This window comes from Bos indicus, chromosome 15 (genome assembly GCF_029378745.1).
Source record: "Bos indicus isolate NIAB-ARS_2022 breed Sahiwal x Tharparkar chromosome 15, NIAB-ARS_B.indTharparkar_mat_pri_1.0, whole genome shotgun sequence".
Lineage (NCBI taxonomy): Eukaryota > Metazoa > Chordata > Mammalia > Artiodactyla > Bovidae > Bos > Bos indicus.
The window spans coordinates 76,428,678-76,451,243 of NC_091774.1; the positions used below are offsets into that span (position 1 = coordinate 76,428,678).

General features: G+C 62.7%; 2 protein-coding genes across 3 annotated transcripts; one reads left to right on the top strand and one right to left on the bottom strand.

Moving 5' to 3' along the window:
• The first annotated feature begins 397 nt into the window (after positions 1-397).
• On the top strand, positions 398-19,726 carry MAPK8IP1 (mitogen-activated protein kinase 8 interacting protein 1). 2 transcript variants are annotated; one of them, XM_070804129.1, is made up of 12 exons: positions 398-647; positions 11,639-11,744; positions 13,601-13,912; positions 15,411-15,492; positions 15,651-16,463; positions 16,603-16,678; positions 17,420-17,592; positions 17,802-17,911; positions 18,011-18,127; positions 18,217-18,287; positions 18,420-18,518; positions 18,875-19,726. In XM_070804129.1, exons 1-12 carry the CDS (start codon positions 547-549, stop codon positions 18,945-18,947), a joined length of 2,133 nt encoding a protein of 710 aa, XP_070660230.1. In that variant the 5' UTR covers positions 398-546; the 3' UTR covers positions 18,948-19,726. The 2 variants fall into 2 exon arrangements, with proteins under 2 accessions (XP_070660230.1, XP_070660231.1); XM_070804130.1 differs by lacking the exon at positions 398-647 and adding an exon at positions 10,128-10,512.
• Positions 19,727-19,784: 58 nt separating this feature from the next.
• Positions 19,785-21,461, bottom strand: FREY1 (Frey regulator of sperm-oocyte fusion 1). Its single transcript, XM_019975766.2, has 3 exons — positions 20,340-21,461; positions 20,142-20,215; positions 19,785-19,969 (listed from the first exon to the last, which is right to left on the bottom strand). Exons 1-3 carry the CDS (start codon positions 20,441-20,443, stop codon positions 19,848-19,850), a joined length of 300 nt encoding a protein of 99 aa, XP_019831325.2. The 5' UTR covers positions 20,444-21,461; the 3' UTR covers positions 19,785-19,847.
• Between the last annotated feature and the right edge of the window lie 1,105 nt (positions 21,462-22,566).

The window sequence follows — 22,566 nt, forward strand, 5'->3', positions numbered from 1 at the left end:
TAGTGTTTTTCTGCCTTCTTCCACGACTCTCCTTTCCTGACTGCCTTTGTCTGCAGCGAGGGGGTCAACTCGGGTCCCAGGGACCAAGATCCCGCCATTAGTTACCCCATACCCGGGCGCTAGGCCCACCCCAGGAAGAGAGCCCGCAGGGACACAGAGGGCTTTGCGGAAGGGGAAGCTGCTGTTGTTACTGCGTGGGATTGAGGGCGGGGCGGGGCCAAACTCGGGGGACCGCGGGGCTGCGACTTCAGCACCTTGGAGAGCGCAGCGGGGGGGGGCGGGGCTCCCGGGTAAGGGGCGGGGCGGGGCGGGGCGTACCCAAGCCCGGCCGAGGACCCGGGAGCGCGCTCGGAGGCGCTCGCGCCAGTCCCGAGAGCGGCGCGCGGTCTGGAGCCGCGCCCTGCCCTGCGCAGGTGCGCCCGCCGCGCAGTCCCCAGCCGATCCCCGCGGCGGCGGCCTCTCGCCGCGCCCGTGCCTCCTTCCCCGCCGCCGCCGCCGCCGCCTCCGCGCCGCGCTCCGCCCGGATGGCCAGGGCTGTGCGGGAGAATGGCGGAGCGAGAGAGCGGCGGCCTGGGCGGGGGGGCCGCGTCCCCGCCTGCCGCCTCCCCGTTCCTGGGGCTGCACATCGCGTCGCCGCCCAATTTCAGGTGAGGCTCTCCGGCCGCCGCGCCCCACCCTTCAGCCTAAATCGATCTGCCCGGGCTCGCCCCACCCCGCACCCGCCCCGCAACACACACTCATGGGAAACCGCAGAACGAGAGGGCGGCGTGGGGATGGGGTCTCTTCCCGAGTCCCCGTCATCCTCAAGTCTAGACTCATGGCCGATGCATATCCGCGGTGCGGTTCCCTCCGCCATTCCGTGTCCGAGGCGAGGAGATCCTGAGCTGGAACTGGAGGAGGGGGCGCAGAGGCCGCCTTCCCTCCGACTTTGGAGCTGCAGCGGGGTCTGGGGTCCTCGTTGAGATCCCGCAGGAGGCAGGAAGCCTGGGACTCTGCCTGCGCCCAGTCGGAAGGCTCCTGTATAGAGGATGGCAGTAGGTTGGGGTGCCCCGCGGGTCCCAGTTTCTTGGGGCGACCGACAGCCTTGGTGCTGGAGAGAGTCGCAGGCCCCTCCCCTAGCTCTGCCTGGCCAGAGGGGCCCAACTCCCAGGCCTGGCGTGGCCAGGACCTTCTGTGGATTGGGACAGCACTGACCTGGTCGGGTGCGTGTAGGTGCCGAACGAAGGCTCAACCTCAACCCGCGAGATCGAGGCCCGGCTGTGGGAGGGGGAGTCTGGGTTGGAGCCCGCAGGAGTAGCCAGGGATATTGGTGGGGTGGGTCCTGCTGGGGTGAGTACCCTGGACCCTGATCTGACCTCCTCCTTCAGCTCTCTCCCTGCCCCTAGTCTGGCCTTAGGCATCTGGGAGGTGGATTTCAGAGAGGTGGCAGTGGGTGTTGCGGGGGTTGGGATGGACGTCCCTCTGTCCTCATCCTGGCGGGTTGGAGAGGAAGGAGAGGAGGGGTTACCGCTCCAGAGTCCCCAGAAAGAGGCCTCCGTTCCCCATTGTTTGTCCGTGTAATGAGCTGGCGCCTGCCCTTCTCCTGGGGCCCCCACCCGCGCCGGCCCCAGCTGGGCTCTGGCGCCAGCCCCTCTTCTTGACCAAGGGGTTGCTGGCTCCCCAGCCCTCAGGTGGGCAGGGACCTCCAGGGATCGCTAATGGCCTCATCATCAGGACTAGAAATCTCCCAGAAGGCCCCGAGCTGAGCTGCCAAAGACCAGATGGAGGAGGCCGGGCTCCAGGGCTGGGGGCTTTGTGGTTCGAGCCTCAGAGTAAGGAGGCCGAGGTCTGAGACTCACTCCACCCGGTGTGAACTGCGCTGTCTTCACACCAGTGCTGCCCTCCTTCCAGGAGGGCCCTCTGTGGTGGGAGAGCACAGCCCTCGGACAGACGTGGATGCGAATCCTGGCTCCACCAACTTTCTAGCTGCCTGGCCTGGTCCTGAGTCTCATCTGTTGATGAGCTAATTCATATTGATTCCTTAAGGTGCATCACGTTGGCACTCAACAAGCGTCACCCTTCACACCAGCGGGCGTTGAGACGGCTCATTCCTGCTCGGGGCATGTTCCTGGGGCTGGCTGAGGTCTCCCTCCCCACCACTCTGGGCGTCAGGATGGGGCTGCCCATTTTGTAGATGAGTAGACTGAGGTTCAGGAAGGCGGGTGGCTTCCCCGAGGGGAGTCAGGACCTGAGGCTTCATGTTCAGTCCACTCTACCTTCAGGCCCTGCCTCTGGCCCGGAGGACAGCTTGGCCTCCCCTGCCTGCTTCCCCCTCCCCAGGTGAGAGCGCTTGCCATTCCTGCTGCCCCGGCGGGCAGGTTATCCTGGACGCCTGAGGGACAGTGACTGATAAGGAGGGCCCACCAGTGAGTGTGCCCACCCCTGGGCCCGGTGGGCGAGGGTGGCACTGTGCCAAGGCTGAGCGTGGGTTGGCCCTCTGGGACACCAGGGCCTGGTTGTGGAGATGTGAACAGTAAGGCCAGTGTCTCCGGCCCTGAGGCCTGCCCTGCCGGCTCCAGCAGCCCCCGCTGCCCTTTCCCTGGCCGCCTCTCACAGTTCTGAGCTCGGCTGATGGAGCCCGGGTGGAACTGCTCCCCTGTGGCTCTGGCCTGGCTTTGAATCCTGGCTCCGTCCCCTTAGCCACATGCTCAGAGTGGGTGCCGAATGCCTTGGGCCAGTTTTTTCTCCACGATGCCTACTTTGGCCCCTGCTCAGGGCGGCCCTAAGACTTGGATGAAACAACACATGTGGAGTGTTTCAAGGCTGTGAAGAGCTACATTCACGTAGGGCTGTTCTTGTGGGTATTATTTTGTGTGTGTGTGCACGTGTGTGGACGTGTGTGTGCACATGTGCGTGTGACCCAGCACCACTGTCCGCTTCCAGAAGGCACAAGACGTCATTACCTAAACTTCGGTTTGCTTGAAGCCCGGCACAGAGTAGGTGCTCAGTAAGGCGTTAGTGCTTTATTATTTAACTGGGGATGCAACTGGAGAGTTCAGAGAAGAACGCTGGAAACCCTGCCACTTGGGAGGCCTTTGCTTTGCCCAGGTGCCGTTCTAAGCACTTTTTGTGCAAGGGCGCCCAGTCCGCCCAGAACCACATAAACAGAATCTTGTCGTTATCCCCACTTTGCAGATGAAGAAACTGAGACGGGAAGAGGTTAGATAAGAGGCAGAGGTCGAGTTCAGAGCCACCCTGGAAAGAGAGGACCCAGAGGAATAATGATGGAGGAGAGTTTGTGGAGGGGGACACGGGTGTAGATCTGAGGAGGGCGAGCATTTATTTGCTGAGAGTTGGTGTAAATAAACCTTTTTTTTTTTTTTTCTGATTCTAGAAATGCTCCAACCAGTTACTAGTAATTACCTTTGATTCCGGTGTGGGAGAGGGATTTTCACTTATTTCACAAACTTCTGTATTCTTTGAGTTCTTATTTTTACCATAAGCATAAGTTACTTCTGTCACCTACAAAAGAATAAAAGAAAGTTGGATGGTAAAGTGATACATGTTCATTTTAAGGAAATTCTGTGAGAGAATTGAGAGTCTTAGCAGAGGATTCCTTGAGCTAGGTGGCAGGAGGAAGAGGGAGACAGTGGCACAGTCCGTGTGAGAGGCTGCTGGGGGGTCAAGTGAGCGGCTTCTCCGGGGTGTGCCGAAGGCGGCGTGGATGAGAGGACCTTAGAGACCAGCCCACCCCCACCCCCTTCCTTAGCGGGAGACAAGAGAGGCTGAGCGGGTTCTGGAGCGCACACAGCAAGCTGCAGCGGAGCTGGGGCTGCACCGGGTCTCAGGACTCCTTGGACATGATGGTCATGTTCTGGCCCCCACGCTGCCTGGGGGGCGCAGGAGCCGAGGGCCCCCTACTCATCTCTTCACAAAGTTCTGTGTACTCAGCTGTTCTTCGTTCACTCAGCAAGAACTTGCGGGAATTCCCAGTGGTTAGGATTCCACCCTGGCACTGCCAAGGGCCTGGGTTCGATCCCTGGTCGGGGAACTAAAATCCTGTAAGCTGTGCTGCCCGGCTCCCCACCTCACCCCCCAAAAAACCCAAGTACTTGCACCTTGCCGGGCTCACTGAGACATGCCAGAGGTGCAGATGAGGGCCTGGCCTGTCGTGCGGGCGGCGACATGGTCTATGTGGTCGGACAGATAGACAGACAAGGCCTTACCAGACAGGTGGTAGGTGAGCTGGTGACTCGGGCCAGGGGCCTGGAGGGGCCCTGGGTCAGAGCAGGGTCAGCTCAGCGCAGGCTGGGGGGCGAGTGAGGGTCACCCAAGAGGAGGGGTGAAGAGGTAGGGGGTATGTGACACCCAGGCTGGCCCAAGTGCGGAGAGCAGGCGTGCAGGGACGCAAAGGCCCCGTGGGGACCCTGGCCTGTCCCCTCACAAGCAGGGGAGCGCACAGAGGTCTCGGGAAGGACAGCATCAGGTGGTGCCTTGGGCTTCTGATCAGGAGTGGACAGGGAGGCAGGGAGGCCACTGGGAGACCGGCCGTCGTGAGGGTGTGGACGGGGCTCAGGGGAGGGACATCTGGAGGGTAGATTAGCCCCCTCCCCGGGGGATGGGAGAGAGGCGCCTGGGATGAGGCCGGTCCCCTGTGGGAGGTGAGAGGCTTGGCGGGTGGGGGTGATGACGGGCGGGGGTGATGATGTCACTTGAGGCTGAGCCTGAGGTTGCTGATTGAGGGGGAACCCAGTTAGACGGTTCAAGCAGGCAGTTTGTGTGGGGTCTGGAGCTCAAAGAGGAGGATGGGGCTGGGGCCACAGACCCTGGGAGTCTCTGCTCGGAGAGTGAGCAATGACCTGAAGCCTCAGGAGGAACATTGTACCCAGGGAGACAGAGTGAAGGGAGAGGTTGGGAACCTGCCACATTTGGGGGGCAGTGAAAAGCTGCTGCTGTTGGGGCCACCCCAACTCGGCCCTGGGCAGCGCCCCCAGACGGCTGCGATGAGACAGAACGTGGACTCTGCTCACACAGCCGGCTGTGGCCAAGGCAGCATTTCAACCCAGTGATTGGATGTCAGAACCCTAAGTTGGCCTCTGGATTCCTGGGGCCCCAGGGGGACCTGCAGGTTGGGCCCCGGGTCCCCTTCCCGCTCTTGCGCGTCCAGGGCGCTGTCTCTGCAGCCGGCCCTGCTCTTGGATTCATTCAAGAAATCTCTAGGCACGTCCACCGTGGGCCTGGCCTTGCCCGGCACCAGAGACACGGGCAGGGCCCAGGGCCTGCGTCCACCAGCGCTGCTTCTAACAAGCATTTGTTTAGTGCCTGCAGTATACGGCCCCGGGCTTCAAGTGTGGAGCAGAGCGGGGCGGAAGTCAGAGTTACCCCGAGGAAACCGGCTCTGCGAGGGGCGGGGGCTCGGGGGCGTGACCCAGAGCGGACTTGCGGAGAGACGTCCCCCAGATCCCACCGCGTCCCAGGCTGTATTTGTGTCAGGGTCTCTTCCTGTGTGCGAGTCATCACGTGGAGCCATAAGGTGACACGCTCTGTCTTTAGTTCCCACTTTCAGCTTTATAGTTGAAAGCACAGACTTTATAACGTTCATCCCAAAGAGTGAGCGAGCAATGCTCCATCGGCTGGAAGACCCCGCGTGCCAGACTCCGCGGTGGTTTCCATTATGGGACACACACCCTTGTGTAGAAAGATTTTGCCAAGGTTGGGATGGTTTCCATAGGATTGTTTCCCGAAAGTCGAGTCACCAGATCCCAGAGTTCTTGCTCCATATCAGCACCAAAGTATTTAAACAGTTTAGATGCTTGCTAACCCCAAGCAGGGACTTCCCGGGTGGCCCTAGTGGTAAAGAACCTGCCTGCCAGTGCAGCTGGGCTTCCCTGGTGGCTCAACTGGTAAAGAATCCGCCTGCAGTGCAGGAGACCTGGGTTCGATCCCTGGGTTGGGAAGGTCCCCTGGAGAAGGAAATGGCAACTCACTCCAGTATTCCTGCCTGGAGAATCCCACGGACAGAGGAGCCTGGCGGGCTGCAGCCCATGGGGCTGCAAAAGAGTCGGGCTGAGCACAACCCCAAGTAGGGGTGTTCTTGTGGGACTGGTTTCTTGGGTTGGATTCAGTTTTCAGTGAAGATGACCCCAGTGTGGACAGGGTTGATAAAGGAATTCCAGACCAGAGGAGAAAACCCAGCCTGACCCCAGGGTCCCCCAGAGCTGGGGTGGGATGGAGAGGGGCCTCTGAGGGTGAGGCTGGGCCTGGCGCCCCCCCACTCTGCTGTCTCGGCCAGCAACATCTTCCCAGAGGCCCCCACTACTATCCCAGACACGCAGGCAGGGTGCGGGGCACACAGGAAGTCAGGCTGAAGAGGGAGCTGGCTTTGAGATTTCCGAAGGGGAAGTCTAGAAAGACCTGGGGACACCAGCATTTCATTCATTCAACAGCAGTCGCTGAGCACCTGTCAGGTCAGGCCCCCCACGTGATGCCGCCCTCACGGGCCAATTGCCTCTCAGGGGAGCCTGCCTCTGGTCACAGAGCCCACAGGGAAAATTCCAGTGACTCCCTGCCCCAGGATGCCTGCACGGGGGACCTAGGCCACAGCCGGGCTCTTCGGCCCCATCAGGGAGCCAGTGGGTCAGGAGCCTAAGAGTTGGGAGGGTGGGAGGCGGGGGCAGGATCCACAGGTGCGAATTTGGGCCCCTTCCCGTAAGGATGGGGGGAAGCTGTTAGGGTTCTGAGCTGGGGATGGGTGATAAGACCAGACTTGCATTTCACGAGTTGGTCTTGGTGGCCCCTCGGAGAATGGCCTGTGGGGGAGCCCAAGGGAGGTGGGGAAGCTGCTCAGAGTAGGGCAGCCCAGGCTAGGGTTCGAGAACCCCCTGGGCAGCTGTGCTCAGTACTCAGAGGGCGGCAGAGAGACAGGCGGGACCCCTGGACTGCAGCTGACCCCATCACAGCGGGGCCCCGTGAGACATCATGGGGGGACCCATGGTCAGTCAGCTCGCACCCTGACCTCCCTCCCCAGGAGCCAGGAACAGGAAGACAGGAAGAGCCTCTGGGCAGCCAGATGCCTGGCTGGGATTTGGCATTGCTCAGCTTGAAGCCTCAGCACTTTACCATTTAACCCTTGTTTGGCAGGCATTGCTGACTCCACCTCCTCCTGGGTGGAAACAGCAGCTTAGAAAGAGCTGCTCTTGGTGGAATGCAGCTGTGACTGATGGCACATGGCAAGGGAAAGGCCATGACGTAAACATCGAAACACAAGAGACTTGTCTGTCCGTTTAGGGGAGCTCGGCTCAGGCAGGGGGAGCCTGAGGGTGGCACGTTCAGAGGACAGTGAGGAGCCAGAGGGGAGGACTGGGGAGCCAGAGTGGGAGGCGATGAGGTTAACTCAGAAGAGGGGGCCTGGGTGATAAAGACTGACGCCAAAGGTCAGGGGGGTCTCGAGAAACCAAACCCTTGCCGTAGAGTCGCCAGATGCTAGTGTGGGTGAGACCTTGTGACCCGTCTCACCCAAACGGGCAAGCAGGCCTGGGTGATGAGGGCAGCTGCCTCCAAAGGGCTGGGGTTCCCAGATCTAGAGGCGAAGCTGGGGACCTGACCTGCAGCGGGTCGTGTGTTTCAGCCTGAGCTGTCTTCTGGCGCTCTGGGGGCCGGTTTCTGTGGGGAAGGTGGATCAGTGAGTTCAGGAGGGGACCTTCCTCCTTCCTTCCTGCCCCCACTGCCCCCCTCCCCTCCATCTTTTCCTTCCTCCTCAAGGAGCTGCTCTCCTTGAACTTGGAGGGACTAAGGGTCTGTATGGCTTTCCCTCCACAAAAGGCCTCCTGGGGCTTCAGCTGAGGGACCCAGAACTCCTGGTGCCTGGAGAAGCAGGAGGGAAGGGCAGGGAGTAGGGCGGCGGAGGGCTGGGCAGAGGCGGACGTTGCGGGAGGTGGGTGTGATTTGCAAAGGCGACTCCAGGATTAGTCCAGCCCCTGATCCTTGGTCGGAACCTCCTCACAGCACCCTGTAATTTACACACACTCCACTCAGTAAAGTTTACCAGCACCCAGATGGGGGGCCTCATCTTACATATAGGGAAGCTGCAGACCTATGGCATCTTCTATCTGAGCCTTAGTGTTCCTCATCTGTAAAATGGGCAGAATAAAACCATCTTCCAAGGCTGGAGTGAGGATGAAGGGAGACACAGAGCGTAAAGAAGGTTGGTGGCCAGGGCACAGCAGCCACTCAGGCGACAGGGCGGCTGATCCTCATGAGGGAAGGAGTTGGGATTTGATCTCAGGCCTCCTGCGTCTGAGCCTGGTATGGCGGCCATTCCACCATCTTGCCTGGCTTAGGAGTAAAAAGTAAGATTGAGGAGCTCCGTGCACCTGCCCCACCGGAGCCAGGGATCAAGTGCGGGCTGCTGAGCCCCAGCCCAGGGTCTGGCCACCGCTGCCCTCGGTGGCCCTCGTTGCTCGTGTGGAGGCTGAGGCAGCTGTCCCTGCCCTCCCCCAGACCTGCCTCCCAGGAAGCAAGAATGTCGGGTGATGCTGAGATTGCGTGTGCAGAAACTAGCTGAGAAGCCCCGGCCCAGGTCCAAGCCAGACCCTGCAGGTCTGCTGCGAACACTCTGGTCTGAGAGGAGCCGTGGAGGCTGAGGCTGTCATGGACAGCCATCAGCAGACACATACTGAGTGCATAGTGTATGCAAGATGACCTCACCAGCTCTGCCCTCCAGACTTTGCTGGCAGGGGGGACCTTTATTTTTCACCTGCTGGGTGGGGATGGAGTGTCAGCTCCGTCTACTTTGCAGCCTCCTGAGAGGACGGGAAGGGTGCTCAATGCAGGCCTCTTCCCCTCTGCTCCTTCACACTGTCTTCCCTCCACGCACAGGGTGACACCAACCGCAAACAGGAGGAATGACGGACCGGTGAGCGCTGCCTGGAGGGCTGTGAGGCGCTGACACCGGGGGCCAGGAGGGCTTCCTGGAGGAGTGGGCTTAACCAAACCTTCTCCCAGCAGGCACAGGTTGAAAGCCTGCCATGTGCTTCATCCAAGCACTGGGTTAGACACTTGGGAGGCAGATGCAAGAGATGAAGCTTCACACACAGTTGTGCAAAGGGTGGTGTTTCTTCTGCCTCATCGTGGTGGGTGTGGGGTGAGCGATGTGCAGGCATGGGGAAACTGAGGCAGACTGGCCAGGGCAGAGGCCTGGGACTGCAGAGGCAGGAGCTAGGCCAGGCTGGGCAGTGAGGACAAGACCATGCAGACGTGTGCGGGGGTCCCAGGCCCCCAAGGGTCGTCTGAAGGCACGTCTGGGCTAGTCACCCAACGGTCCTGCCGCTGCCTGGTGCCAGCTGAGTCCCAGGGGCGCCTTCTCGTGATAGGCCAGGCTGCCAGTGTGTGTTCCCCACCTGATCAGTACCACTGCAGATGGGTTATCAGCCCAGGATCAGAGATGCCACCCTGCGCCAGACCAGGCAGGGCTGCCCTGACTTCCTCCCCAGCCTGCCCCTACCTCCACGCCCTGCCCCAGCCCGGGGAACCTACCACCCTTGGGCTCCAGGTCAGAAGAGGCCTTCAAGAGCACATTGTCCATCTGCTACCTCAGCCGATCAGAATCCCTCCGTGCCGTTCCTCCAGGGGTCTTCCAGATTCTACTGCTGCCACCCCGCAGTGCCAGGAGTCTCTTGGGCCCCCAGGCTGCCCTTCCTGCCCTGCCCTGGGAGATCCACACATGACCTGCCCCTTAGCCCTGGCCTTGGAGCCTCCTTTGCCTCCAGTCACTTCCTGGTTGGAAGGACAGACCCCTGGGGAAGGGGGCCGGGTTCTGTCTGCACCCAGGTGGGCAACAGAAGCAGCCCAGACCCACCCTAGGCAGCACTGTCTGTGAGCCCACAGAAACCTGCCTGATGAGCTGCGGGGGCTGAGCATCCCTTTGTGGAGAATTTTGGAAGCACAGCCCCTCAACCCCACACCCATTTCACCACCAGGAGCCCTAATTGTGCTGCTGGCCCTTTAAAAGCAGATCGGGGCTGGCTTTTGGGGGGAAACAACCCAGATTTCTGCCATCTGCGTCCAAGCTTGGGCCAGGGAGGGGGGGCCACCCCAGCCCCCGACAGGATCGGGGCATTGGAAGGGCAGGAGGAGCCCGACATTGATTGCAGTAACCTGATCCCGCAGGGGAGGCGGCCGCGACAGCAGCGGCTGCGAAGGGCCGGGGGAGGAAGCTGCCTGCAGCTGAGGGCTGGCGGGGCAGAGCTGGGGTCGGCAGCCAGCCGCTGCCTCCTCTCCCGGCCCATCTATTTTTAATGAGCTCCCCAGGCTTCTGCAGCAGGCTGGACACAGAAAGGCAGGCCCAGGCGGCGGAGGCCGGAGGCCCCAGCCCTGCCCCGAGCCCTGGCCCCCACCCCCACCCTTCTGGGCATGAGAGGGCGGCCCTGGGGCCCCGCAGCCCCCCGGCCGGGCAGGGCTCTCCATGCAGCTGGTGCTGAAGATGGATTCAAGCCCAGACAATGACAGCTGGTTGGAGGATCAGTGGGAGCACTGGTAGGGGTTTGGGGCCCGGCGTGGGGGAGGGGGAAGCTCAGGGGCGGCTCCACGGGGCTCCGGGTCTGTGTTTGGTTTGGGGGGAAGGCCAGAGGCAGGGGGTGTGGCCTCCTAGGACCCCCTGGGGCTGAGCCCACCACCTCTCCTGGGTGACCTTGGACTAGTGAGTCTCCATTCTCTATGCCTCAATCTCCTGGTATTGAAGAAAAGACTCAGAATTCTCCCCAACTTCCTTAACAGAGTTCTCCCACTGTCCCACCCACACCAAACCGGGCAGATACCCAGGGCTGGGGCTGAGTAGGGGCTGGCATAGCCCGCCACTCTGGGGCGGGGGCCGGCCTTGCGGTGACAGGGTCCTAGTACAGCGAGTTAGAGTTCCCATGCTTTGAGTGGGGTCTCTTGAGTCCAGGACACCTCCAGCTTATCCCAGCCCCACCATGGGCAACCTCCCGTTCGGGGCCCACATGCCAGGCAGGAGGATTTTGCATTGGAATTGATGAGACCAAGAGCACAGAACGGGGCACTGTCTTTCCTAGAACTGGATAAAGCTGGATTGACACCAGGCTCCCCTTCACCTGCTCCCAGGACTTCCGAGGATGGGACCTCCTGGGCCAGGGGCACGGAGTGCCCCTCTGAGCTGGGGCGGGGCCTCTGCCAGTACCCTGGGTTCTGTCCCCGAGGTGCACAGGGAGGCCCCACTCCTGGACCCCCTTGGAGTCTCTTCTCGATGCTCTGCCTCCTCCATGGGTGAACTGGAGTCAAGTCAATGCCTTGACTCTGGAAGCCATTTCTTTGGCAGAGCCGAGGCTCTGACCAGCTGGGCCTTCTAGGCACAGCCTCGTGGTTGACAGCAGGGTGGAAACTCCCAGCCGGGTAGAGCTAGGGTGACCCAGAGCCCTCCCTTCCAGTCCTTGCCCGGAGACCTGCCTTTTGATCTGAGCCCCGAACTTGCCCTGCCTGTTCAGTACCCCTTGCATTGAGGCAGGCAGACCTCAGGTCCCATCCTCTAGGGGCTGTGATATGTCGAGGGGCCGCCCCTCAGAAGAGGTACGAGGGAGGCATCAGGGTCCTCGGCCCACCGCCAGCAGTCCTCTGAGTGGTAACTTTGGCTTCTTGTCCCCACCAGGCTCACCCATGACATCAGCCTGGAGGAGTTTGAGGATGAAGACCTCTCCGAGATCACCGATGAGTGTGGCATCAGCCTGCAGTGCAAAGACACTTTATCCTTACGGGTAAGGGTGGGGTGGATGGGATGGGTAGGGACAGGAGGGAGGGTATCCCTGTATCTAGAGGGGCTCTCAGGGGTCTGTGTGGCACTCCCATCTAAGGAAATAACATGCAGGAAACATCCAGGACCATGCTTGGCACATCTTGAGTGCTCAGATTTTTTATTTATTATGTATTTATTTATTTTGCCAGGGGCAAAGGTAGGAGACAGCTCCTTCAGTTGCCCACAAGAAGGGAGACAGCAGGAAGTCTTGAGGCCTAGGACAGTAGCAGTTAGAACCAGAATTAAGGGAAGGCTCAGGACTACCCTAAATCCTTTCAAAAGCTTCCTTGGCAGAGGGCCTGAGGCAGTGTAGGGTGGAGTCCAGTGAAATCTGCAGTGCTTTGGGGCAGGAGAAAAGAGCCAGGGCACTCCCTTGGCTACATGGCACCAAACACACCATGAGCCCTGCGGACCCCCTCTGGCCCACTGTCCTAAAGGTCCCTCTGGAAGGTTAATCCAGCATTGCTGCTCTGGGCCCCCATGGCTTTGCCATAGGACAGAGGGCTCTCTCAGCTGCCGAAGGTCTGAATCCTGCCCGGAGGGAGGTCCCCAGCGTCTGGGGAGACCCAGTCAGACAGAGATCCCTCATGTCTTTTCAGAACAGGAAAAAGAGGCCACAGGCCAAGAGATGGAAAGCAAGCGCGCAGCTAGGTTGCAGAGCCCAGAGTCCCTCTCAGCCCCCAGGAGGGTGGGCGGCCGGAGTAGGCATGCTGTTGGGAGGATGTTAGCAAAGGAGAGCCGCAGTGTGAGTTGGGGTGGGGTGCCTCTGTGTTGACCTCCTTTTGCCCCCAGAGATTCTGTAAGTCCTGCTAGGCAAGAGGAAACCGAGGGGTGGGGCTAAACTCTACCGCATGCTTTACGCCCCACCCCCACCCCGGCCAGGCCTGGAGGGGTGGAGGCAGAGCCCACTGCTTCTGGACTAATACAGCTTCTTTGGGACTCCCACACCATCCTCTTGGATGACTTGTACAAGCAGAGCCTTGGTGTATGTGGGGCCTTAGCCAAGCTCCAGGGGACTATCACGTTTTCTTGCCAGTAAATCCTCGCCTCTCTGGGACGCTGGGAGGCAGTTAACTGGTGAGGGAATTGGGAGAGTCAGGGGATCTGTCCAAGGTGCCAGTGAGTTAATGGCAGGCCTGGAACTAGAACGGAGCTCTGGACTGTCAAAGTTAGGCTGGCCCGAGAGAAGACCTCAGGTTGGAGGGTCCTTAGCCTGAGGACGGAGGAGGGTGTGGATGCCACTGCCTCCTGCGGGTGCTCGCCACCTGCTCCTTCCCGCCCGGCATCCCTCTTCCGGCCGCGCTCTGGTCCTCCTGTCCGCACTGCGGCCCTCCGGGCTGAGACTATTTCCTGAGTTTCCCTTACTGCCCACTTCAAAAACTAACCCCGGTCTCCATCCCTTGTGGGGCCCTGAACAGCTCAGCGACCCCTCCGTCCTCAGTCCCCATGGCAACAGCGGTGACCTCACTCTGGGCTCGGTTTACTACTCGGGTGAGGTCACCGGCCGTTGCCAAGGGAACGAGGGGGTTGCAAAGAGTCGGAAAGCGGGGGACCGTGGGCGCGGGGATCGGTGTGGACTGCCAAAGGTGCGGACTGACATGCGGAGGAGGCGGCGGCCTCGCGAGTCCTCGACGGGGTGGGAGGGCACGGCCCCCTCTCGCGGGGCTCCTTGCCGCTCTCCCTGTCTCCCCCTCTTTGCGGCCGCGGAATGGGCTCGCCCGCGCCGGGTGTGGGGCGGGGGCGGGGGGGGGCGGTGCTCGGCCGCTTGGTCCCCGCCCCCGCCCGGCCCCCTGACGCCCCTCCGTCCGCGCCGCGCAGCCCCCACGCGCCGGGCTGCTCTCCGCGGGCGGCGGCGGCGGCGGGGGGAGCCGGCTGCAGGCCGAGATGCTGCAGATGGACCTGATCGATGCGGCGGGGGACACTCCCGGCGCCGAGGACGACGAGGAGGAGGAGGAGCGCGCCGCGCGGCGGCCGGGAGCGGGGCCACCCGAGGCCGAGCCCCGCCAGGAGACGGCGCCCCGCGGCCAGAGCCAAGGGCAGGGCCAGGGCCCGGGCCCAGGCAGCGGAGACACGTACCGGCCCAAGCGGCCCACCACGCTGAACCTCTTCCCGCAGGTGCCGCGGTCTCAGGTGAGGCGGGGCCGGGGCTCAGGGGGCGGCGCCGCGGGGCGGGGCTCCGGCAGGTGTCCTCAGGGTCTCGGCAAGGGCCGCGGAGCCGGCAGGGCTGCGCGAGTCAAAGAAGTCTCCAGCCTGGTGATGCTTGCTTGGCCTAGCTTTCCCAGGGGGAGGTCCCTGGAGAGGTGATCGCTGAAGGCAGGCAGAATCCGCCCTAAGTGAGACGGGCCGAGTAGGTCTGGCTGGGTTTCGAGCCTCGAGATGAGACGTGGAAGGAATGTAGGGACTGAGAGGGGCAGGGGGAAGATGCTCCTGGAGAGGGAAGTAGGGGATTGGGAGAACAGGGGTTGTCAGGGTGTCGGGGTTCCTGGTGAACGTGGGGCAGAAGCAGGGCCTGGAGAAAAGGGCACGTGAGGTGGCCGCGTGGGAAAAGTCAGGGGAAGTTGTGAGGAGTTGTGGCTGGGGAGCAACCGGCGCTTTGAAATTCGGGCAGCTGGGAATTCCCGGGAGGCAGGGAAGAGAAATGGGAGGCGGAGCTGCTGGGCTGAGTTGGGGGCCTAGGGCCCCTGGGCTGGGTGGCTGGATGCCAAGAACGGTTGAATGAGGTGGGGGGGAGAGCCCGCGGTGGGCCATTGTCTCCCAGGCCCAGTCTGGGGAGGTTCAGAGGAGCAGCTTGGGGAGCTGGGGCTGTGGGTGGAGGGTGCAGGGGCTGCAGAGGGAGGATCGGTCCCTTTCCCAGGATCCTCTCTGGTGGGTTTTGGCAGCCAAATTCATGAATGTGCGAGCCTGTGAGGGTGTTCTCAGGGCAGGGGGCTTAAGGTGTCTGTAGGGAGCCTTGTATATAGGCATTGTGGAGAGGGGTCCCAGGGGCAGGAGAATGTGGGGTGTGTGGCCCGGAGACCCAGGGAGGAGGGCCTCTGACAATTACATCTGTCATTCCTAAGTCGTGTGCTCCTGGCGGGGAGGGGTGGGGGAACTGAGTCCTGGAGCCATCATTTGTATGATTCATCCCAGTCCCCCAGGCCAGCTGCTGCGGAGACCCTTCTTCCCACCTTTCAGGCTTTATGATCGCGTCCCTGCCCCTTCCCTAGGCCATGGCTTCCCAGGCTCCAGGGGAGTAGGGCTGGGAGTGAGCATCTTCCCTGTAAACCCTCCACGTCTGAGACCCCGGGATGGCTCTGTCCCTGGATGGCTCTGGCTCCCCTCCCCACTCACCACCAATGTTGGCCGTTGCCACTTTCATTGAGGCCAATGAGAGCATCTCCCCGAGACCCAGCCAGCTTCCCTGGGCCCAGGGGGTGGGCTGTCCCACGTCAGCAGGCCTGGCCAGGAAGGTTGTGACTTGCCACCCCTCCTGCCTGCGCCAGAGGGCTCAGGCCCTTGGCAAAGTGGAAGGGGGGGCAGGGGCAGCAGCAAATGGCCTAGGGCTGGCCTGGGGGGGCAGGGTCAGGGCCTCCCTGTGCCGGGCACTGCTGAGCGCCTCTGTCACAAGGGCCTTTTGTTCCCTGCACAGGACACACTGAATAATAACTCTCTGGGCAAGAAGCACAGTTGGCAGGATCGGGTGTCGAGATCATCCTCGCCGCTGAAGACAGGTAAGTGAGGACCCTTCCCTTGCCTGAACCCCAGCTGTGGCCAGCAGTGGTCCTGGAGCCTGTCGCAGGCCCGCGGGGAGGCCCCACCGTGTCTTGGTGTCTGTGTCCAAGGGCCGGGTGAGGGCGCTGCCTTCAGCCCCGCCCCGCCTGCTCTCCAGGGGAGCAGACGCCTCCGCATGAGCACATCTGCTTGAGCGATGAACTGCCGCCCCCCAGCAGCCCCGCACCCACCAAGGATCGAGGCACCTCCACGGACAGCCCCTGCCGCCGAAGCGCCGCCACCCAGATGGCGCCTCCCGGTGGGCCCCCTGCCGCCCCCGCGGGTGGCCGGAGCCACTCGCACCGCGACCGCATCCACTACCAGACGGACGTGCGGCTGGAGGCCACCGAGGAGATCTACCTGACGCCCGTGCAGAGGCCCCCGGACCCTGCGGAGCCCACCTCCGCCTTCCTGCCGCCCGCCGAGAGCCGGATGTCAGTCAGCTCCGACCCCGACCCCGCCGCCTATCCCGCCAGTACCGGGCGGCCACACCCCTCTATCAGCGAGGAGGACGAGGGCTTCGACTGCTTGTCGTCTCCGGAGCGGGCCGAGCCGCCAGCCGGAGGATGGCGTGGGAGCCTGGGGGAGCCGCCGCCACCTCCGCGGGCCTCGCTGAGCTCGGACACCAGCGCCCTATCCTACGACTCGGTCAAGTATACGCTGGTGGTGGATGAGCACGCACAGCTGGAGCTGGTGAGCCTGCGGCCGTGCTTCGGCGACTACAGCGACGAGAGCGACTCGGCCACCGTCTACGACAACTGCGCCTCTGCCTCCTCCCCCTACGAGTCGGCCATCGGGGAGGAGTACGAGGAGGCCCCCCGGCCGCGGCCCCCCACCTGCCTCTCGGAGGACTCCACGCCGGACGAACCCGACGTCCACTTTTCCAAGAAGTTCCTGAACGTCTTCATGAGCGGCCGCTCTCGCTCCTCCAGTGAGTGCGCAGCAGGGAGCTGCAGGGGGAGCTGGGGGAGGTGTCCCTGGGAGGCGGCCCCAGGTCCACCTGGTCACGGCATTAGGGCTGAGCCGGGGGCTGGGACGATCCTCTCCCAGCTTGTCTCTGTCGCCTACAGGTGCGGAGTCCTTCGGGCTCTTCTCCTGCGTCATCAACGGGGAAGAGCAGGAGCAGACCCACCGGGCCATATTCAGGTGAGAGCTGAGGGCCGCTTGGCAGGCAGGAGCTGGCCACACCCTCCTGGCCTCCACCGTCACCACACGGCCTAAACCCAGCCCCTGCACTCAGCCCCAGGACAGTGTCCACCCTCTAGGAACCTGGAGTTCAGACACAGAGTGGACGGTCTCAGAGTGATGTGTTTGCTGCCAGAGCCCAAGAGGGTGCCCAGCAGACACCCCTGACCACACATTAAAACCCACCAGCCCCTCACCCTGCCCCTCGTGGAAATAGTCCCTACCCATGACCCCTCACTTAGAACTTCCCTGTAGCTCAGATAGTAATGAATCTGCCTGCAATCCAAAGACCCGGGTTTGATCCCTGGGTCAGGAAGATCCTTTGGAGAAAGGCATGGCAACCCACTCCAGTATTCTTGCCTGGAGAATCCCATGGACAGAGAAGCCTGGTAGGCTACAGTCTGTGGAGTTGCAGAGTTGGACACTACTGAGCAACTAACACTACCACCATCATGACCTCTCACAGTTGATCTGTGGCCTTGCTCCCTTAGCTGTGATTTCCTTGGTGGCAGATGCATGTCTGATTGACCTCGGTCCTCTCCTCCCGGCCCTAGGAGTCACGGGCACACGGGATGCTGTGCAAATGTTTATTGAACCAGTGATGTCGATGTAGCTCCCCGACCCCAGAGCAGGGTGGGGATACAGATGTCTGGTTGAAGGGGCCCAGGCGGTGAATTCCTGATGGGCCCTCACTGGGGACAGGTTTGTGCCTCGACATGAAGACGAGCTCGAGCTGGAGGTGGACGACCCTCTGCTGGTGGAGCTGCAGGCCGAGGACTACTGGTACGAGGCCTACAACATGCGCACGGGAGCCAGGGGCATCTTCCCTGCCTACTACGCCATCGAGGTCACCAAGGAGCCTGAACACATGGCAGGTAGTGTTCCCTCCCCTGCCCTGGCGCCCCGGGGCCCCCATGTCAGCCCCGCCCCCATCACTCCTGGGCTGACTGGTGCTCCAGATCTCAGCCTCCCAGGGAGGGGGGCCTGAGAAACGTGAGGCCCAGCCCAGCAGGGTCAACCCCGGGGGCGGGGGTGGTGGCCCTCTGTGGGTCTGCCTGCTGCTCATTCCACACTTCCTTTCCAGCCCTGACCAAAAACAGTGACTGGGTGGACCAGTTCCGGGTGAAGTTCCTGGGCTCCGTCCAGGTCCCCTATCACAAGGGCAATGATGTCCTCTGTGCCGCTATGCAAAAGGTAGCTACTCTGCTGGGGAGGGCACCCACCCCCGGCCCGGTCCCCCATCCTCTCCTGGGGAGAGGGGCGCCAGCCTGACGTCCCATCCTGCACCCACAGATCGCCACCACCCGCCGGCTCACCGTGCACTTTAACCCGCCCTCCAGCTGCGTCCTAGAGATCAGCGTGCGGGGCGTGAAGATCGGCGTCAAGGCTGACGACTCCCAGGAAGCCAAGGTGACGGCCCGGGGCACCCCCTGCTCTCCCACCAGATTCCCAACCTGTGCTCCCGTGGGCTGACGACCACCCTCTTCTCCCTCCTGTAGGGGAATAAATGTAGCCACTTTTTCCAGTTAAAAAACATCTCTTTCTGTGGATACCATCCAAAGAACAACAAGTAAGACCAGAGGGGAAAGGGGCAGAGGCGGGCGTGCTGGCTCAGGGTGCTTGCGGTTCAGCCCGGGGCCTGGCGTGCGTCCCAGGGGCCTGAGCCCCCGTCCCGCCCAGCCAGACTGCTCTCCCTCCGCAGGTACTTTGGGTTCATCACCAAGCACCCTGCTGACCACCGGTTTGCCTGCCACGTCTTTGTGTCTGAAGAATCCACCAAAGCGCTGGCAGAATCTGTGGGGTGAGTATGTGCGTCCTGCCGAGCTCCCAGCCCTGGCCTGAGGGCCCCAGCACACTCCTCGGGCTCAGCAACACCCCCAGGTCTCCTAGCGCCTCTGCACAGCACCCTCGGCTCACGCAGGGAGGGCTGGGCGGTCCTGCAGTCCCGACTTTATAGTCGCTGGGCCCTTTCTTCACTTGCAATCTTATTCAGGAAACACCATGTGTAGAGAACAGAGCTGAGCAGCTCTGACCGAGGCGGGGTTGGGAAACAGAGTCCGGAATAGGGACCCCGACGCTCCAGGGTGGAAACCCCGAAACCCCGGGGGGAGATCCTGCCCCTCCCTGGTGACGCCTGGGTGTCTGCCTGCCTCCTAGGAGAGCGTTTCAACAGTTCTACAAGCAGTTTGTGGAGTACACCTGCCCCACAGAAGACATCTACCTGGAGTAGCGGCGGCGCCACCCCGCCCTCGCACCCCCAGGCCAGGGCCAGGACAGCGGGCTGCTGACAGGATGTGGCACTGCTTGAGGGGGCACTTGGCACTGCCAGAGGAAGGGCAGCGGGGGGCTGCTGGCCGGGGTGGGGGAGGGCAGGGGCTACCGGGAGAAGCGAATGCAGTCTATTGTAATATATGGGGTTAAACTCACCTGTGGAGGATGGTGTGGGCTGCCCGGGGGTTGGGAGGGCGCGGGGCTGGGGGGAGGATGAAGCCTCCTGCCAGGACGGGGTGCCCTCCTAGGAGCAGAGGGCTCTGTCTCATCTTGGGCCTCCCTCACTTCCCCCCTACCAGGGCCTCTGGCTGGCAGCTCCTGCCTCGACAAAGCCCGTGCCACCTGCAAGTGCCCACCCCAGCCCTGCCCCCAACTCCCAACCCCCAGCCGCGTGGGCCCCCGAGCTCGCGCCGAGTCCAGCCCCTCCTGAGGACTCTGTGGTCAGGAAACGGCCGCAGGTGGGGGATGCCATCCCCATTCCCAGCTCTGTCACCGGTGTGGCCTCTGGACCGACAGCTCCCACCGCAACCCCGCTGGCGCGCTGGCCCCCTGGCAGGCGTGGGGGTCCCCACGGGGAGGGGAGAGCACAGCAGCGGGGGCCCTGCCTCAGCAGGAAAAGGAGGCTCTGCCCTGGCCCCGGGCCAGCCGGGGCCTCTTGGCTGCTTCAGCTGTAGCCCCATTCTAGGTCCTGTGACCCCGGCCTCAACTATTAAAGTGCCATTTCCTGTCGGGACCGCACTGGGTGTCATCTGCTTGGACCTCCCCCCCTGCACCCCCCACCCCAATCTCTCCCGGCTCGTTCCCACCCCAGGAAAGCCCAAGGCTTTACTGCACAGAATAGTTTTATAAGGGGTTCCCATCACAGGCGTGAGTCATAGTAGTACTCGGCCATGTCAGGCCCGTCTCGCTTGCGCTGCTGGGCCCGGGAAAGCAGGGGTCGGGGCCCCCGAGGCCACGGGTGTTTCGGTCGGACCCCGTAGTCTAGAGAGAGAGAAAAGCGGGTGAGTGGCAGGGAGTGTCTGCGTTCCCCTGAAGTCTTCCCCACACACAGGCTGTTTGGGGTGAGAAGGCCCCGAGGCTGGCGGGGTGCTCGCTCCCAGGGCACGGCTTCCCCATCAGGGAGGAGGGTGGGGAGAGGAAGGGGAGAGCCTACCGTCCACCAGGCCGGAGAGCGGCGCCGAGAGTTCCAGGGGGGCTGAAAATTCCTCAGGAACAGCTCGCTGAGGCCTGCGGGAGAAGTTGGGGTGCTCGGTGCTGGCCGGGGGGCAGCCACCACCTCCCAGAACGGGAGCAACGTCTGAGGGTGGGGGGTCCTGACACCGGGGAGGGGCCGGCCCACCTCAGGAGTTACCTCAGCGGCTGGGGGCGGAGGAGCGCAGCTGCCAGGACAAGGTACAGGGCGAAGAGGCTCAGCCCGGCCCTGGGGTGCAGAGCCCCTAGCATGGCGAGAACCATCCTCCAAGCGGTCCCTGATCCCGGCTTCTGCCTGCCCCTCCCCCGGCAGGCCGGAGGACGGAACCTGCTGCCCACGCCCGACCGCCTCACAAAGGCCCCCTGCTCCGTGGCTCCGTGTCAGCAGCGGCTCCAGGCCGGCTGGGCAGCTCCCTGCTGAGGCCTGTGGGCTGGTTGTACTGAGGCGGTGGGCCTCCAGGTGCCAAACCCATCTTACTCTAGACTCACCGCTGAGGGCACAGATAGCTCAGCTCAGATTCCCACCTTGCCTCCGCTCTGTGGGCCTGGGCTTCCTCACCACTGAGGTTAGGTACCTACACAACCTGCCCAGGGACGGGCACCCAGGAGGGCCTGTGCAGAGGTCACAGCCACCGCCCGGAGCCCCGGCACTTCCACTGCTCGCCCAGCCTCCCTCTCCCACCGCCCTCCCTCCCACACTGACTTGCCCCAGGAAGGTCCTGCAGCTGGAGAGCCCTGAGCGGGTCCCACCGGACAGAGCCCATGCTGAGGGCCTCCCCACAGGCTGACCCCCACAGCTTAGCACGGCTGCAGGCCCGCCTCTGAGGCTGACACGGACTTCAGCATAGGTGACAAAGCCTGGGACCTGGGCCTCTTGAGTGTAAGCTTCCCAAGGGCAGGGACTACGGGATGTACTGGATGCCTGCTAGGTGCTCAGTAAATCCTCGATGAGCGAATAAATGGAGTGTGACCTCTGACCAGAGACTAAGTCTCTTCACAGGCCTGCGGCAAGGCTGTGTGGCCCTCTGCTTCCTGCCCGGCCCAGTGTTAACTCAGTGTGGACCCCGCTCCCTCCCTGGACACAACTGGCTCCCAGGAACCCCTCCCCCGCTAGGAACCACAAGTTCAGACACTATGGCTCTTCCTAACTCCAAACCCCTCATTTCCTTGCCTCTGAGAGGAGACGCCACTCTCTTCCTTTGTATACACAGAGTCCCCAAGGCCTGGCTGGGTCACCCCCCACCCCTCCTGCCACCGTCTTAACTTGGCCCTATCCATAGTTGCAGGCCTCCATCTTCCCCCTCCCTTGCCCACAGGCCCCCTGCACGGCGCTGAGGTTTCAAACAGGTCCCTCCCCACCACCTCCCCCTCCCCTCTCCAAGACATCCTTTGCCTGGTGGACCCGGCCCTGCCCTCCCCTCAAGACCCCACCTCCACTCCGCTCAGGCTCCCTCCCACCCCAGCAGGGCTGCCACACCACCGCAACAACTACTTGTGCTGTGTTCTTGCGCACACAGCCTCCATTCCCGACTGCCTGCTGAAAACACATGAAGTCTCAGCAGTTTAGAAGCCGGCTTGAGTGGAGGGCGACCAGGGCGCCCTCCTGCTGGGGCGGGCAGGCAGTCTGACCACGGTCCACACACACTTCCACCGACCGCAACAACTCGGCATAAGGAGGCATCCACACACCCGTCCCCGCCACCGTCGAGAGTGAGGGCGGCGAGCTGGGCCTGACTCACTTCCACACACGGCACGAGGCCCAGAGCACACTGCCATGCCCAGCCAAGGTCGCGGGTCTCGAGTGGTGACCACCCAGTGCCTTCGTCCCCGGCCCGGGACCAGGACAGGGCTTCCCAGAGGCACTTGGGGAAAGCAGTCAGGGACAGCCGGCCCGTCCCAGGGTGTCTGGGGGCAGCAGAGGCACAGCTGACACAGGGCAGATGGAGCCCTCTCAGAACCTATGCGGCTGCCCGACCAGCTAGAAGCTCCAGCAGGAGCGTGCGGTCTGCTCACAGCTCAAAGGCAGCAGAGACTGAGGGAAGGGGGAGACCTGGCAGGAAAACAGCAGCTGCCATGCCCAAATCCCTGCACGGTGCCTCCAGGAAGACCATGGGGGAGACGCCGGCTCGTGCCCCGTGAACCCGCACGTGGTGGCTCCCAGCCCTGCCAACCTTACCACTGCCCAGGGCCGGCCACAGCGCTGGCTGGGGCCTGACGTCCCCATCCCACAGGAGAAAGGCCTTCTGCCCTCGAGCAGGGGTCAGGGCTTGAGGTGCCCCTCTGCACTGAGGCAGGCCCACCAGCACCATGCCCCACCACGGAGCTGCCAGGCATCAGGCCCCGGCAGGGCGTGGGCTGGAAGACACAGGGGCAGCTGTCGTCCAGTC

Bases quoted from the DNA above. Each gene is read 5' to 3' on its own strand.
- MAPK8IP1 (XM_070804129.1), top strand. From the start codon at position 547: ATGGCGGAGCGAGAGAGCGGCGGCCTGGGCGGGGGGGCCGCGTCCCCG. The intron at 11,745-13,600 runs GTAAGGGTGGGG...CGCGCCGCGCAG, and splicing joins AAGACACTTTATCCTTACGG to CCCCCACGCGCCGGGCTGCT. The intron at 15,493-15,650 runs GTAAGTGAGGAC...CCTGCTCTCCAG, and splicing joins ATCCTCGCCGCTGAAGACAG to GGGAGCAGACGCCTCCGCAT.
- FREY1 (XM_019975766.2), bottom strand. From the start codon at position 20,443: ATGGTTCTCGCCATGCTAGGGGCTCTGCACCCCAGGGCCGGGCTGAGC. The intron at 20,216-20,339 runs GTAACTCCTGAG...CTTCTCCCGCAG, and splicing joins CTCCGCCCCCAGCCGCTGAG to GCCTCAGCGAGCTGTTCCTG. The intron at 19,970-20,141 runs GTAGGCTCTCCC...CTCTCTCTCTAG, and splicing joins GCTCTCCGGCCTGGTGGACG to ACTACGGGGTCCGACCGAAA.